At 38.3% G+C, this 18,175-nt stretch overlaps 1 protein-coding gene across 17 annotated transcripts in view; it reads right to left on the bottom strand.

The window, feature by feature from the left end:
• LOC136749381 (complement component receptor 1-like protein) overlaps positions 1 to 17,037 on the bottom strand; it is a 33,277-nt gene extending 16,240 nt beyond the window's left edge. For 13 of the 17 annotated variants that reach the window (XM_066703621.1, XM_066703622.1, XM_066703626.1 and 10 more), the window contains exons 1-7: positions 16,580 to 17,037; positions 15,093 to 15,278; positions 13,894 to 13,993; positions 13,139 to 13,212; positions 10,582 to 10,767; positions 2,881 to 3,060; positions 2,283 to 2,351 (exon numbers count right to left, since the gene is read on the bottom strand). In XM_066703621.1, coding sequence (XP_066559718.1) covers positions 2,283 to 2,351; positions 2,881 to 3,060; positions 10,582 to 10,767; positions 13,139 to 13,212; positions 13,894 to 13,993; positions 15,093 to 15,278; positions 16,580 to 16,649 — 865 coding nt within the window. In that variant the 5' untranslated portion in view covers positions 16,650 to 17,037. The remainder of the gene's footprint in view (positions 1 to 2,282; positions 2,352 to 2,880; positions 3,061 to 10,581; positions 10,768 to 13,138; positions 13,213 to 13,893; positions 13,994 to 15,092; positions 15,279 to 16,579) is intronic. The other 4 variants (XM_066703634.1, XM_066703638.1, XM_066703637.1 and 1 more) reach the window with 2 other exon arrangements.
• Between the last annotated feature and the right edge of the window lie 1,138 nt (positions 17,038 to 18,175).

Raw genomic sequence — 18,175 nt, 5'->3', positions numbered from 1 at the left:
AAAGAATGCCTCAAAGCTAACCATATTGTGATCACAGTTTGCCATTGGTTCTCTAACTAGTGTCCCTCTGACTATCTTGGTCAATTGAAAATATCAAGTCAATGCATGCACTCTCCCTGGTTGGTTCCCTGACAAATTGAGTTAGAAAGCAGGCATTTACCATCTAAACGATTTCTAATTCTGCTTCTGTAGTCCAGACTGGGCTTTCCCAGTCTGTGTTTGGGAAATTGAAATCCCCCATTATAACAGCCACATCCTTGCTACATGCAATCCTGATTACATTCTACAATTAAACATCTTGCCGAATATCTGAGTTGGGTGGTCTGTAACACACTCCTACCACTAATCCTCCGGATCTTTAATTCAAAAGTTTAACCCACAAAGATTTAGTTTCGTTACTGGGATCTAATTTTAGTTCTTCTGGCTCAATGCCATTTTTGACATATAATGCATCCCCCCACCTCTTTGATTTTGCCTGTCCCTCCTAAACTGTGTGTATCCTTTCAACTTGTATTCATCCACATCATTTTGTGTAAGCCATGTTTCTGTCACTCCTACAACATCATAGTCTAGGTCTAACATCTTGCTCCTTATACTCCTGGCACTGAGGTAGAAACATTTCAGGACTTTCCTACTAGCAGTTTCCCTTGGTTTTCTTTCCTTAGTGGAAAATCTCCCATTGTTAGAGGTGCCTGCTCGCCTGGTCCCTAGTTTAAAAGATTCTCAATTACTCTGCACATACGCTCTCCCAATGCATTAGCCCCCTTCTGTTTAGTTGTAGACCGTCCAGTTTCGGTTTGTACAGGTCCCATCTATCCCAGAAGAAAGATCAATGTTCCATAAACCTAAAACCCTCTTCCATACACCAAGATTTCACCCACGTGTTAAACTTTCTAATCTTCTAATTTTCTAAGCCATGCACGTGGCACCGGAAGTATTACAGCGAAAACTACCGTGGAGGTTCTGCTCTTTAGTTTTGTTCCTAATTCTTTAAATTCGTCATGCAGAACCTCTGCCCTACATTTTCCTATGTCATTGGTTCCAATGTGGACCATGACCAGTGGATTCCCCCCGGTTTTGGCCAGTAGCCCGTCTACTAGTTTAGGTAATCTGCAACCTGAGCACCAGGCAGGCAAGATACCATGCGGGTCTCCTTATCACTAGAGCACACTGTGTGATCTACGCCTCTAAGAATTGAGTCTTCTACTATAACTACTTCCCTCTTCTGGGGGGGGAGTGGGCACCATGGTGCTCTGGTGCTCAACTGCCCTTCCATCAGCCTCTGACCTGTCACTGTCCAATTCGGAGTCCAGTAGTTGGAACCTGTTGGGCATTTCTAGCTCTTGTGATGTCTCTAATGGTTGTGCACGCCCTTTTCTGCGGTTACGACCTACTGTAACCAAGCAGTTCTCTACACTGTCCTGCTCTAAGGTCTCATATCTCCTAGGTTTTGGCGTGCACACCATCTCTCTCATGGGCTGATTGACTAATTCTTCTAGATCACTAACACAGCGCAGATCAACAAGATGAGCCTCATGATCACGGACCTTGATCTCTAGGATTTCAACATGCTGACGTCATCTTTCTCAACAGCTGCTTTCAGTAGCTTTTGTCTACCCGCCTCCAATTCACACCTAACTGGCCCTATCTGGCTCCTCCTGGAACAGAATTCCTGCTAGTGCTTGACCAAATCTCCTTTCTACAACCTATTTACTTTCACCAACTCAGCAGCTGAACTGAATTGACTTCAGTTAAGGCAAACTACAGACAATGCTAACTGTTAAAATGTTAAAACTGCGGCCATACAAATAGCTAAATGAATAACACTAACTTATTTTTATTGGCATAGTTATCACCAGTTATGCATGCCTTAATGCTAGGGTGACAAGATGAGACAGACATAGAAGAGGTTTTTAACCGACTCAAAATGGAGAGAAACACAGGTGTAAATCAAGCTTTTGAATGGTCCTAAATGTAAACCTGTGTATTTAGACTTATGCAATGAAGAAACTCAAAATTTTTCCAGTGAAGTACTTACTGATTTACTTTTTGCAATTTGAAATATATATTAAATTAAGAATGTTCCTAATACACATGTAGGTAACACACATTCTACTTAAAATTGTATTAAAAATACAGATTTGTAATGGCAATTTAAGTTAGAATATAATTAACGTCAAAAACTATGGAACAGTTTGCAGTTACTAAAAGCACAAAGATTTGAGAATGATGAATGATCAATCTAAAAAAAAAAACATGCAAATTGGAAATAAGATCATTACCAGTTACTGGTGATTTTGTTGTTGTTGATGCTTTGGAAGTGGTTGAAATAGTAGTGGGGACTATAGGGGCTAGAGGGGAAAAAAAATAATGCATATATCAAAAAAGAACTGATTATAAAAGATCACCTTAATTTAATGTTTTAATGTTATACATGTTAAATGTATTTTGTGTGTTCTGGAGAAATCACATAATACAGTGTACATCTCCAGCAGCTTTTAAGTGACCATTTGCGATTATTTAAAGAACCAAAGAGCTAAATATCTCCATATTCTATTCCATTAACAATATTGAATAGGAAATTAATATAAACTGTACTCGTCACACTTTTGCTTTGAGTCATTTATATACTTTCTTCATCACACCAGTATGTTTTTCCAAGAGTGTTTAAAAAAAAAAAAAAAAAAACTATTCTCAATTTGAGAGACTGATATCTTAACTGATAGATATACAAATATAAACCAGCAACTATCTCAAGATTTAAGTCAATTCTTGAAACCATGTTAAAAATGCAAAATTTCACTTTACAATCCAATCTATGACAAATATATGCATTTCTCCATATTAAACAAAGATCAAATCTGGAATATCCCAACTTACCTGTGAAACATGTTGGAATAGCAGGGGACCAGCCATTTTCTCCACAAGTAACAGTGCTTGATCCATTCATTGTGTAGCCATCATTGCATTTAAAAGTAATTTGATGATTTTTTCTATAAGGTGATACACGTCCAGTGACCTTGTAGCCAAATTCAAGTGTTGGATTGGGGCACTCAATGACTGCAATAAAAATGGGTGTTGTTACATATACTGCAGAATCCTTTTAAAATACATTTAATTGCAGTTTCTTTCAACATCCACAGTGTGAGATAAATTCTGAACACTAATATCTATCTACTATAATAATATTGCCACAGGAGGAGCTTCTAATAGAATTCACTAGATGGCAGTGAAAGCTGCATTTTAAATGATTCCTCAACTTCAAAATACCTTTCAGACATTAGACTTGTCTGCTGTGCCCATAATAAGAAACAATAGATAATCCGCACAGTTTCCTATAAAGTTAAGCAAATTGAAAACTTTAACATGTACTACACAACTTTACTTTCCTACTCATGCATAATACATTTTTTGCAGGTTCTGGGTTTTAAATTATTACATTTAATGGTAATAAATAACTAGAATTGCACCTGAATTTTTTTTTATTTATACAGAGGTCTTTATTGCCCAGTTTCCTCTTGCTAACTGTCCCGTTTTTATTTCACCTTTTCCTTAAGCTTTAGTTGATCAAATATGCTTTTACTATCATTTCTCAATTGCTCTGCTAAATGACAAATAATAACATTTGAACCCTCAGACATAAAAAAAGTGATTGATCTGAAATGACTGGCCAAGTATACAGTGAGGGAAAAAAGTATTTGATCCCCTGCTGATTTTGTACGTTTGCCCACTGACAAAGAAATGATCAGTCTATAATTTTAATGGTAGGTGTATTTTAACAGTGAGAGACAGAATAACAACAAAAATATCCAGAAAAACGCATTTCAAAAAAGTTATAAATTGATTTGCATGTTAATGAGTGAAATAAGTATTTGACCCCTTCGACTTAGTACTTGGTGGCAAAACCCTTGTTGGCAATCACAGAGGTCAGACGTTTCTTGTAGTTGGCCACCAGGTTTGCACACATCTCAGGAGGGATTTTGTCCCACTCCTCTTTGCAGATCCTCTCCAAGCTCCCTCCACAGATTTTCTATGGGATTAAGGTCTGGAGACTGGCTAGGCCACTCCAGGACCTTAATGTGCTTCTTCTTGAGCCACTCCTTTGTTGCCTTGGCTGTGTGTTTTGGGTCATTGTCATGCTGGAATACCCATCCACGACCCATTTTCAATGCCCTGACTGAGGGAAGGAGGTTCTCACCCAAGATTTGACGGTACATGGCCCCGTCCATCGTCCCTTTGATGCGGTGCAGTTGTCCTGTCCCCTTAGCAGAAAAACACCCCCAAAGCATAATGTTTCCACCTCCATGTTTGACGGTGGGGATGGTGTTCTTGGGGTCATTCCTCCTCCTCCAAACACGGCGAGTTAAGTTGATGCCAAAGAGCTCGATTTTGGTCTCATCTGACCACAACACTTTCACCCAGTTCTCCTCTGAATCATTCAGATGTTCATTGGCAAACTTCAGACGGGCCTGTACATGTGCTTTCTTGAGCAGGGGGACCTTGCGGGTGCTGCAGGATTTCAGTCCTTCACGGCGTAGTGTGTTACCAATTGTTTTCTTGGTGACTATGGTCCCAGCTGCCTTGAGATCATTAACAAGATCCTCCCGTGTAGTTCTGGGCTGATTCCTCACTGTTCTCATGATCATTGAAACTCCACGAGGTGAGATCTTGCATGGAGCCCCAGACCGAGGGAGACTGACATTTATTTTGTGTTTCTTCCATTTGCGAATAATCGCACCAACTGTTGTCACCTTCTCACCAAGCTGCTTGGCGATGGTCTTGTAGCCCATTCCAGCCTTGTGTAGGTCTACAATCTTGTCCCTGACATCCTTGGACAGCTCTTTGGTCTTGGCCATGGTGGAGGGTTTGGAATCTGATTGATTGATTGCTTCTGTGGACAGGTGTCTTTTATACAGGTAACGAGCTGAGATTAGGAGCACTCCCTTTAAGAGAGTGCTCCTAATCTCAGCTCGTTACCTGTATAAAAGACACCTGGGAGCCAGAAATCTTGCTGATTGATAGGGGATCAAATACGTATTTCCCTCATTAACATGCAAATCAATTTATAACTTTTTTGGATGCGTTTGTTGTTATTCTGCCTCTCACTGTTAAAATACACCTACCATTAAAATTATAGACTGGTCATTTCTTTGTCAGTGGGCAAACGTACAAAATCATCAGGGGATCAAATACTTTTTTCCCCTCACTGTAGATGCCTAAGATGTGTGAACTGCATTATACACAGTGCTACATTGGTAACTCACAAACCTTGAAACACAGAGAATATAGTTAATATAGAATAATCACTGAAGAAAGAAATGTACAACCATTAACAATACATTTACTTCCATTTAGTTTCCATCATTGTCATTTAAAGGAGCACCCTACAATATCTGCTTTCTGGATTTCACATCAATATATAGAAATGTATTATATCAATGCAAGCAGCTCTATGGAATAATCTATTCAACGTAATTGCCAAAAAATACATAGTTAGGAAAGATGGAATCAAAGCAGGAATATGAATAGACCTGCAGCCTTCTATAAAAAGGGTAAATTGACCATGTCAGGGGAAAGAGAAATAAAGGTCAATAAAGGAGGAAGTGAAACAGATAAAAGCTAAAAATGGAAGTCTCTTAGAAAATGAACAAGATGTGGCAAATGTTCTAAATGAGTATTTCACAGAGGTTTTTACAAAAGAAAAAAAAAAATGGATAACATGCCACAGGTTAACAATCAGTCCAGTCAAACCCTAAGAGAGATCAGGATAAATGAGGAGGAGGTACTAAAGGGACTAGCAGGATTAAAAACAAACAAATCACCTGGGCCAGATGGGATATTTCCAACAGTACTTAAAGAAATGAGGGAAATTATTTATAGGCCGCTAACTAAAATATTTCAAATGATACTTAGAACAGGGGATGTGCCAACTGACTAGAAGATGGCGAATGTCATACCAATACACAAGAAATGGGACAAAACTGAGTCAGGAAATTACAGACCAATCAGTCTCACCTGCATTACTTGAAAATATTTTGAAAACATTAGAAAATAAAGCATCTGAATGAAAACCATATTCTTGGAGACAGTCGACGAGTTAGATGAGGCAGATCATGTCTTACAAATGTATTAGAATTTTATGAATGTGCAACTGCAGATCATGTGAAAGTATATGAGATGACATACTAAGATTTTCAAAAAGCTTTTGACAATGTTCCACACCAAAGACTGATCCTCAAATTGGAAGCTGTAGGCATTCAGGGTAATGTAAGTAGATGGATTATGAGCTGGTTGATGTAAAGGAAACAGAGGGTGTCGATTAGAGGAGTTGCTTCTAACTTAAGTGAGGTTGTCAGTGGAGTTCCACAAGGATCAGTACTAGGGCCTTTGCTGTTTCTAATCTATATTAATGATCTGGACTCTGGGATAGTTTGCAGATGATACTAAAATAGGTGGCTCAGCAGATACAATCTCGCCAGCACAGATTATTGAAAGGGACTTGGATAATATTCAGTTGTGGGTCGACACCTGGCAGATGAAATTCAATGTGGACAAGCAGTGACGGAACTAGAGTTGTATACATGGGGTGGCCAAGGCTACTTCAGTCCATAGTCCATGACAGAAATTTAGTGTGTAACTCTAACCTGGCATTTAAGGAGCATGAATGAATCCTATGATTGCTGATTAGAGGTAGAAGTGATAATTCACTTAACCCAGAGTTCTTCAATGTGGCAGACAGTGAAGTAACCCTTTTGGACCACACTAGAATTATTTAACTTGCTATGAATAGTCAGTGTCTCTACCTCGGAACTGCAGCTCAATTTCTTTCTCACATACGCACATGCACATACTGGAGAGACTTGGTTCACTCTGTGTTCATATAATCTGGGCCTATAATGCCTCGGTTCCACTGGCTTAAGCATCCGTGTCGTGCCATGCCGTGCTGGACGCGTCCGTACTCAGACGCGTCCCAGAGCTTTTTCTGCAAAACCAGGCCGCTGTGAAGTCCATCCCTCTGGTGGGAGGAACAGCGACTGTGGGTTTGGTTTGTGTTTCATTTTAAAAACAGAGACAGAGATCAACACTACGAGCGACACAGCCTGATGTGGAGAGGACTTTTGTGTCCGTTTTATTCTTTCTGCTTTACATGATTGTAAACAGCGTAATAAATACACGTTTCAGTTAAGAGATATTAGGAAGAGCTAAATGTGTAGAGACAACATTATATTCAGACAAGCACGGTCCCATAAGAATACGCTTCCATGTGCAACAATAATACTAAATAGCAAATATGTATTGTTATTATCGTCATCATTTGTGCTGGTATATATGTATTTTAAACGGCACAGCATGACTCCCTTAGTTTATTATTCTTACTACAGATTTGTAACTGCAAACAATAAATGTTGCCGTATTATTTATAATTTACTTACCAGACGTCCTTAACCAGGGCAAGTTACAGTTGAAACAAAATACACACGTTTCACGATTAATCATCCAGATACAATATAGCAGGTTATAATTGAACTAAACACCGGCCAGCTGTTCATAAAATATTGATAAAATCGGCTGCTACCGATCCGATTATTATCCTTCAGTTTATTTTTAACTAGTCACAGCACTGTAACGGTTCTGTGAAATCCAAGTGTTTAATACACTGGGATATTAACTGTAAGCAGTCATTGTTTCTGTATGTGGATTTCACTCCATGCTGCTAATAAAACTAAATTTCTTTGTGATCGCACACGGCACTTGAGATTATATCTTCCAACACAATGCATCTGATCTCTTCCATGTCTGTCTACAGTCAAGCGCACACCTCCGATCCTGAAAGCGAATCATGTCCTCAGTGGGGACGGACGCTTACGGACACGTCCAGCACCAGATTGTTAACCGTCCACAAAACACAGACGCGTCCGCCAGTGGAAACGGGGCATAAGTGTTGAACTTCCAATATACTTTCAAAAAATAAAGCTCAAGCACCAAGGAGATAAGATAGCAAGTGTGTGTTACATAAATTGCATAGTTTATTTACAGAAAAATGTGGTAATCTTTTGAGTAACGTTAACAGATTGATAATAACAATTGTTCATTTTGAGTTCAAGTATGTAAATCTAATCAAGTTCAAATTGCTAAATGTTAACTTGATGAACACTGAAAGCTGTAGCCTACTAGTTACCCCACACTAGCTAAACATTCGTATACTGTAACTTAGGACACTGCACTGTATATGCGTGTATTACTAGCACAGATGTATACATAATGTTAGGCCAAATTGGGAACCGATCTCTCTTATCTGATTAACTGTCTGTTAATGGAGCCAAAGTTCTAACGTTAACTTACACAGTGACTCAACTTTCGTAAAATTTGTTCAGGAAACCTAAAATCGATGCTAAACCTTGAAACTTACTTCAAATATGATGTTTTTGCCAATCACCAAAAGAGCTTGTGGAGCTGTGGAAATATTCTCTCTTCTTCTTCTGTATATTCTTCATCTTGTTCTTCTGTATCTCGCAAACTATGTTAATATTCTCTCTTCCTTGATTTGAAAAATGCACCGCCGAACATCAAAATAAATGCTTCTTTCAACAAGAGGTGAAACGAGATGTCAATCGGCATCAAACTGCCAGTAGCAAATGAAATTTTGGGGTGGCACCCGGGGTTGCCAATCAGATGTCAGGGGTGTCCAGTTCCACCTCGGACACCTCTCTCGCTCAGCCAGTGTGGACAAGTGCAAGGTATTACACACAGGTAACAAAAAGGAATAGAACTAGATGAAGTATCACATGAGAAAGACCTAGGAGTGTATGTGGACTCCTCACTTTCTCCATCCAGACAATGTGAGGAAGCAATAAAAAAGGCAAAGATGATGTTAGGGTATATTGTCAAAAGTGTATAATTTAGAATAAGGGCAGTAATGTTCAGACTGTACTAGGGGTGTAACAGTACGCAAAAGTCACAGTTCGGTACGTACCTCAAATTTTAAGTCACGGTTCGGTTCGATTTCGGTACATTGGAAAAAAAGACATGCAAAACATAACATTTCATTTGATTTATTATGAAGTTATAAACTTATAAACAGTGGCTAATTGGTCATAATTACCTGAACAAAGGAAGGCACATGAAGGTACATATCTTTCTTTCTTAAATAAAAAAATACCTAGGTCTAGGTATTATTTAAAATGTCAGTCAATATTGCTACAACCTACTTACAAAATCTGAAGGTTCTCAAATAAACTTTCAACGTGCGTTTACAACCTGTATTCTCTACAATGGAGTATGGTCGCAGATCCGTTGCGATAAAAACACCTATGGCTTTAGTTATTTCTTTTGCCCGGTCTGAATTAGCAGGGAGAGGTTGCATAAATGCCACGGGGAACAGGGTTTGTACAGCACTCCGTTTTCTCCTTGTTCCAGTGATATCCACATGTGGATGATGCCATCTCAAATGAGTAATCATGTTCGACGTACTGCCAGCGACATACCCGATTTCAGTATAACAATGCCGGCATGTTGCCTTAGTCTTATCCACTTGTCTTTGCCCATTGCAACTGTAGTTAACTGGAAAGCCGTAATTTTCCCAAACGGGAGACCTGAGGGATAAGGGAGGGTCCTCCTGCTCTGGCTGTCGTTTGCATTCACCATATTTATTTACGAGGCTGCATCACATGTGCTCAGCTACTCCAGTTGCTAAATTACGGCTCCAAGATCTGTATCTGGGGGAAACTGAGTTTACAATATTAGTTCTGCACACAAAATAGGAACGTGCGTGGTTCAAACTAGACTATATTCATTCGGATCACAACGCGTACCGAACCGAACGTCCTATACCAAATGGTACGGATACGTGTACCGTTACACCCCTAGACCGTACAATGCACTAGTTAGAGCTCATCTGGATACTGTGCACAGTTCTGGAATCCACACTTCAAGAAAGATATCGCTGCTCTAGAGGCAGTTCAGAGGAGAGCAACCAGACTTATTCCAGACTTATGTCCTACTGAGAGACTGACGGAACTGAACCTTTTCACCCTGGAACAGAGGAGACTACGTGGGGACTTGATTCAAATCTTCAAAATCATGAAAGGCATCGACCACATCAAACCAGAGGAGCTTTTCCAGATCAGCAGGGACACAAATGGAAACTGGGCTTCAAGCCATTCAAGACAGAAAACAGGAGAGTTGTTACAATCTGGAACAAACTCCCCAGTGATGTGGTTGAAGCTGAAAATTTGGGAACATTCAAAAATAGACTGGATAGGATCCTTGAATCACTTAGTTACTAACGGACACCAAACGAGCACGATGGGTCAAATGGCTTGCTCTTGTTTGTAAACTTTCTAATGTAAAATCAAAGAAAATCTATAGTAGAAATATATGAAAACTGTTGCTGTACTGTATTTCATAAACCTCCATGGGACAGGGCCTGGAATATATTCAATGATGGTCTCTTAACCAGCACTGTTTCTGTACAATCCTTCTGAAAAAAATACATGTGGGAATAAAACATGAAAACAGGAAGCTTGATTAAAGAAAAAAAAAAAATAAGGAATCAACATTGTAAAAATGTACGTGTCATACCTTTGCATTCCGGAGGTGCTGGTTTGAAGGTCCCATCTGCACTACAAACTGATTCACCATTTTCATTTCCAACCATGTCGAAGCCTCGATTACACGTATATTTGACTACCGCACCGTATTCAAATATTGGTTGCTGTGGACTCTGTGTACCATCAGGAATGGAAGGAGGTTCTTCACATTTCACAACTAAAACATAAGAAAAGAAGAGGTCAGGGATCCTTACATATAAGTCGATCATTCAACCCTTTAAAATGCCAGTGTGAAGTTGAGCTTTATTGTCAAATTGTATGAAACTACTTGTAATCTAAATGGGATACATAAAAATGATAACTCATCCTTGGGCTGTGAAATTCACCCTTCATTTTCACCCTTAGCTCGCCAACAGTGTGCTAAACTATCAGTTCCTCAATCAGGATGTCAAACTCAGTTAGCAGTGGACCCCCAGTGTCTTCTGGAATTATTGCCAAGCAATGCAGCTCTCAGCTACTAAACTGCTCTAAGTTTTACACATCACACCAGGCTCCAAAAACATCCACCAGAAATTTGACAACTGTTCTTGGAGTTTGGACAATATCATTTGTAATTGGAAAGGAAAACAAGGAAAATAATTAGGGATGCACCGATCCGATACTGGCATCGGAAATGTAGCCGATACTGGCCAAAAATATGGCATTTGGAGTCTATAGTAATCCAATGCCATTATTAGCATCCTTTTTTCCTAACGCAGTTATGCCAAAACCTCACCCAGTTTCTGCTTATAGTCTAATACTTCCGTGTCATCTTACATCTCATACATTTATTTCTGATGGATCTTCAGTTTCTGAACATCATATAACCTTTCCTTTCCTTATAAGTAGGCCCAGACGGAAACCGCAGAAGTTTAGTCTAAATTCTGTGGATTTTTTTTTTTTTTTTTTTTTTTTATTCTGCTGAAAATCTGCATTAATTATATATTGTTTTATGCAACACAAAATAAATACTTTATTATTTTTACTTTATTACACATTAGTAACATAACCAATATGTACTTCCATTAGATTGAAGCCTTAAATTACAATACAAGCCAACTACATGCGATTAAACAATGTAAATATTTTACCAGCCATAAGGTAACACTCAAATATTCACATTTTGCTTTTGAGAATAAGAAATAGAGCTATTTGATCTAAACAGATGTACATAAAAACTCAGCAGGGATGCTAAATACAATCCATTAGGGTAGTTCTGTTCCTATCATGGTCATCTTATTTTTATCATTATAGGCTATTTTAGGTTTGTACAAATATTATGTATTTGTATGACCTGATGAGAAGCTTTTTTGGGCTTCAAACGTTTTGCTATTGTGATCGGGCATTAGGTGACCATTTAAATTTGTAATGACCTGAATCAAAGTGTTTTAGAATTATAATAGCTGCATTGACAAAGTCCAAACGGTGGAATTCTGAAGATCTGCGCACATCTACATAAATCTGCGCTACAAGAACACGACCAATGGCTTCCTCACAGATATGTTCTGCATGGAAATACTTTGATAAAGTAAATGAAAACACTTAAGTGTATAATATGTGCAGTGCAATTAAACTACCACAGATCTACAGCTGGTGTGATAACCCAGCTAAAAGCTGCATACACAGCTAGCTATTGCTATTTATTTTTTATTCACTGGAACTTGAGCGGACAGGTATGTTTCTGAACGTATACTGGCAGTATGTATGTTGATTGTGGTTTGTAAACGTGGGAAAGTAAATTGCTTAGTTAAGTAGAGTGTATACATTAGTTAGAGATATATTTTGTATTTTGCTGTTATGACCGGAAAACACTGCCACAAGGACGCTAATGTTAGAGCATTTTCGTTGCAGCTCACATTGCTAAACTATAAGGCAACTGAATGAAAATTGTATTAATACAATTTGAAAAAGAAAAACATATTGGTCGACCAGTTACAGTTGTAACTGCACACACAGTTCTTGTATACATACAGCTGTACAATGTCAACAAAATTAAAACACCGGTATCAGCTTCGGTACTCGGTATCGGCAGATATTTAATATTCAGTACTCGGAATTGGTTTCGGCAATGAAAACATGGTATCGGTGCATCCTTAAAAATAATGGTTGATTGCTAAGCTGGCAAACTAATTCAGTAACTGGGCTCTTTCATTGAGCTTCAAATGTATTAATAAAACCTAATTGCAGAAGTGAGCCACAAATCCAAGATCTTGATACAAAAAACATGCATCACACCAACATTCAATTTTCAATAGAGAGCATCCTGCTAAATACAACCATGTGTTCAAATCAAAGGAGAGAGCAGAACTGTTATTTGAGCAATCTGAGAAACATTTGAGACTCTCTAGAAGAATGAAGCCTTCTCAGTCCTGTCCCCACCCATAGGGACAAACCCGCTTAAACAAGAAACTGAGTGGCTTGTACATATTCAATTCTACACAAACATTTTTAAATTATGTGAATACATTTCTGTGATGGTAGTTAAACAGTCAGGTACATTTTGTGGAGGATGAATTATTAATATAGGCACAGACAGTCAGTTTATTTACCTTCACAACGTGGAACCTCCCCGCTCCAACCATCAGCCAAGCAAAGTCTCACCTTCCTTCCCACAATCTGGTATCTAAGTAAAGTGTAAGAGCAATGATCAGTAAAGTTCAATCTGACTTGAATCTGGTATGGCAATGAGAATAAATAATGTAGGGATTGCTAGAGGCTAAATATAAGCTTTATATATCAATCTCATGATCCTAGGTCTTTGTCAATCCACTACTCCAGATTTAAACTTCCAACTTCAATTTGTTCTTTGTCCTGGTCTTTTGTCATCCCTTGAGATTCATTCTATACTTTCTTTATCCACCACTGATCTGTTTTTTTGTAATGTGTCCAGCCTATTGCCATTTTAATATATTCACTCTTTCAATGATATCACACATCTTTGTGTAGTCTCGGATGCATTGATTTAATCTCTCTCCTTGATATTCCAAACTTAAACATTTCCATGCTTCTCTGTGTTGTTCGGAGTTTCAGTATCATTTTTGCCTCTAGTCAAATACTTCTCTTGAGGCAAATGCATAGATTTCAATGACATGTCTTTCGAAGGTACCACATCCAATTTTTACTATGATTTCTCTCCAGCTGTCCTCATTTGAAGGTAAAATAACAGTTGACTTCAAGTGTCTTCTGCTCTACTTCAATCTTCTTAGACTTTTCTCACAAATATATAGAACAAAACCTGTAATACTGTTTGATAAAATAAGGGTTTAGTGTGTCACGATTCAAATCCAGACAAGCAGATACTCACCCTTCATCACAATGACCTGTTGCCTTTGCACCAAACAGGGTACCTTCAGAAAGATCAAATCCCCCATTTAGTATTTCTCCTGGAGATCCACAGTTCTTTTCTAAAGAAGAAACCAAAATGATGGTTATTTGACAGGAATAAAAACGAACTTTCCTTAAAACTATCAAGCAGAAATGGAGCTTCAGATGATATGTTCAGTAGAGGGCACTGCTGTGGAGAATCAGTCTACAGGATGCAACGCAGAGAGATGGTAGGGCAGAATTTCTCCTTTTATTTCAGCAAAGCTTCAAATATTTGTTTCTTTAACTCTGAATTTAACTTTATTTGTTCCTATTGAGGAGTTTTCTGCACTTAGACCTTGATTTCAAGAATATGGGTATTTAGGCCATTATAATGTCCACAGAAATAGCAAACTACAATACAAAAATAAATTGAATAGCACTTGTACACACATGTACACACATGTACACACACAGGTCATGTTCTACGACACTTTGGGTACATTCATGAAGAGCACGTTTCCACAGCCTCCAAAGTGACAGGCACACATTTGAATTCATGAAGGTTCATATTTAATTAATTATTTGGGAACCTTGATAGGTAAGCAAAGGAATTTAATATCATGTATATACTTTTATATGAACCCTTGAAGAGTTCAAGAGCAAAAGAGAGAGAATAACATGAGATCACAAGATGGGGGTAAGCAGAGAGGGAGATTAGCAGGGCGGCCTTAAATGACTGTTGATGAGATTGAGAAGACAGGAGGATAGGGATAGTAGAATGGGAGAAATTACAAAGGATTAAAAAATCCATATACAGGTTGTTATAAAGGATATAGAATACATGAAAAGCAGTTTCTAGCTTATACATCAGGAGAGAAGAAAAAAAAACACCACAGTGTAATGTAATCTATATCTGATTAAATCCATCCATTCCTCAATTCTAACAGGTGCACCAGGACCAGAGGATGAGAAACAGCCTCAAAAAAAAAATCTCCACCATTATGTTTCACAGTGGGGATGACATGGTTTTCAACATATGCTTTTTTCTGCCATATATTTAGGAATAGTCATTATTTTTTCATTGACATGCTACTGATTCACACAGTACTGATAGTTACACAATTCATTACCTTTTTTTTTGTTAAATAAATCACCTTCATTAAGGGTATGATGAGAAGATTTACAGTGGCCACTTACTGTCACACATCAAGGTCAAAGGACTCCAAACACTGTTACTGCACGTTATTTTTGGAGACCCGCCTGATCTGAAGTATCCAGCTTGACATTCAAAAGTCAATGAAGTTCCGTCGGGATAATCATTAAGTGCTTGAGATGCGGCCGTCATCAGAATAGGTGGACTAACCTGAAACACGGGACATTGTCCTGTAAAGAGAAATTATACAGTGGTCAGGAGTTTGTTTATTCTTAACATGAGCACTAGGGCATACAATGAACTTTGGATTTAGATTAAACTCTCTCAGAAGGAAATCAGATAAACATTTCTCATGTGAGATACAACACTAAAGCATTGCTATATATCCGTTGATCTTTCAGTTTTGTTCTGCACCCCCAAGGGAGTTATAGGCCATTTTGGCATTTAAACTTTGGGAGAGGTCAAAGGTAATTGAGAATATCACCTTTTAGGAGATGTCTGTCTGGTCAATGATAACCATGAGCTCACCTATACCCGCTCAGATGTTATTAGCGAATTCTGTACTTGACATAATTGAGATGTCAAATTAAGGTCATGGACACAGTACATTTTTTGACCCAAAGTATTGTGTTTCAGAGCAACCATTACAAGATCCAACTGACATTATGTGTCCATTTAGGTACAATTTAGGTTAAATGTGCATTATTTTCCATTATGCAGTATTACTCAATGGAAATGTTTTCAAATAAGAAAAGTATTAGTAAAGTCCCACACTATGATGACTTTCTATGATAAAAATGATGCAAAAATGGGTGTAGATTAAGAATCGCTAACATTACATTGGCTCGTGGTGGCCATGCTTTTCAATACCACTTATCTTAAACAAAAATGAGAGCCTGCATTAGTTTAACAGGATTCAATTAAACTGGACCAACACTTGGAAATGAATGTTTATAAAAGTATGTATGGCTGCTAAAAGTGATCAAGCGATCTTTTTCTGAACTGATCTGGATGTTGTACATCACTTTACTATGTGCTAGTTAATTGGTTTCACATTATTATTTGTAAAGTATTGTTCAAAATTATGCGAAAATGCACCAAACAGGCCACCAAACCATGCGACAGAACAGAAGTAAAGCGCCATTCAACCGCTGCGTAGCTGTGGGTGACATCTTGTCCGTCATGTCTGATGCGGGCATCACATTTTATAATTCAGAAATAGAACTAAATACAAAAATAAGTCACACACGATTTTGATTGGCCAACAGCAGCCATGTTTTTAATAGTTTTGAACACATTTAAGAAACGAAGTATATGTATGACAAGCTTCACTTTGAAAAATAATTAACCATATAATAATAATAATAATAATAACCCTTTAAAGCCATAATGACAGCTCCTGGAATACAGACAGCTTTTTGGAAGAGGATGACAACTTCCTTTTTTTAAATATGAAGGATTTGTTTATATATTACGGTTTTTGTAATGAATAGTATTCAGAACAAATGCAGGCAATGAATGAGTGTCCTACCTGCAGAACTAGCCCCGAAGGGAAGCAGAAGCACGAACAGCTCGATCACCCGCAGCCCACGGCCAGACATCCCGGTTTTGGTGCGTTTTTCTCCGCGGTGTGTCCTTGCTGTGCGCAGCTCGCCGGTCAGGTCAGCTCTTTCCTGCGCAAACAAGCAGCAGCGCGTTTCTAGTGTATTTGCCACACCCTCCTCGTCTCAAGAAATAACGCGCACAACGCACGGCCCAGGAGCTGCCCGACTCACTTTTGCTTTCCCAAATACTGGTTTTGTAATCCTCGGGCGACCACCTTTTTGTTTTGTCCAAGTTTTAATAACACATTTTCCCCGTTTTCTTAGTTTCAAATATTCAATACAGGTTAAATAAGGACAATACCTTATATGTACAGAATGGTATTTCAAGTTTGAAGCCCAAGACTGTTGATTAAAAAGCTATTCCTGTCTAACACCACTTCCGGGGTGTTGCCGACACTTTCTGGAAATGACGTCGTTTCTTAAAGGTACAGTGCACGATTGGATCGTAAGGAGTGTAAATACTAATTACAATAATAATCTACCTTCCCTCATGATTAAAATGATTTGCCGTGTTTGCACAGTGAGAATACTTATGATCTGTACATGATGTGCCCTTGTTGACAACTACTGGCCAAGACAGATTGTCTGCTGAACTTTCTTTACATGTATTTATTTATTTATTTATTTTATTTAGCATTTAAATGTACATCCATCCATTTTCAATCATCAGCCAGTAGAGGATACTGTGAGCAGCAGCCTAACCCACCACAGACAGGGAAAAGGCAGGGAACACTTTACAATATCTTGAAGCATTTGAACTATTTTGTGTAATTATTCTATCAGAGGAGCATGGGTTCTTCAGAAGAAAATGTAAAATCAATTCCCATATATTTTGCAATGAACCTTTTTAATGAAGATAATTATTCTGGGGAATCATCCGGGGGAAACTTAATATTTCTGTGAGAAAGTGTCTTCAGTGTGATCTAGATGGGCGGTTCTGTTTTATGAGCCAAGGCAGGGTCTCACATTTGTACCAGATTGAGTCATGGAACAAAGGCGTTCCGGAATCAACATCTATTAAGTTGGTCATTTTTGTGCCTCACAGTGACGTCAGTGATGTCGGAATAGCCCTATTTCTAATCATAGAATACTAAACTCCCCTATTCAGAGAAACGGGAGTATTTGATTACTATTGCTTGCTTTACAGTCATTCAAGAGAAGGGCTTTGTTTAGGGATACGCATTATCACATTTCATGTAGAGCTGGGTACAACAAAACATGTAAAACCAAAGAACAAAGCCTTCTCTGTAGTATTGTTTCCCAAGTCCCTGTTTCAAGGAAAATAAAGATTTGGGACAATACGTGCTCTGTGGTGTGCGGGTGTAGCTTTGTCACATTCCTAATATATTTTTTATATATTTACAACCTGATCATAAACACAAGAGTAATGTGTGGTCCATAAATACAACCCAGACAACAATTCAATCAAACAATGTATTTATTGTAGCTTATTATTATTGCTTATTGTGGGATATTATTCCAAGGGAACTGCACCACAGAACGCATTACACAGAAGTATTTCT

The sequence above is a fragment of the Amia ocellicauda genome, chromosome 5 (genome assembly GCF_036373705.1).
Source record: "Amia ocellicauda isolate fAmiCal2 chromosome 5, fAmiCal2.hap1, whole genome shotgun sequence".
Lineage (NCBI taxonomy): Eukaryota > Metazoa > Chordata > Actinopteri > Amiiformes > Amiidae > Amia > Amia ocellicauda.
The sequence above is the reverse complement of the archived record's forward strand: the minus strand, read 5'-3'. Positions and strand labels throughout refer to the sequence as shown.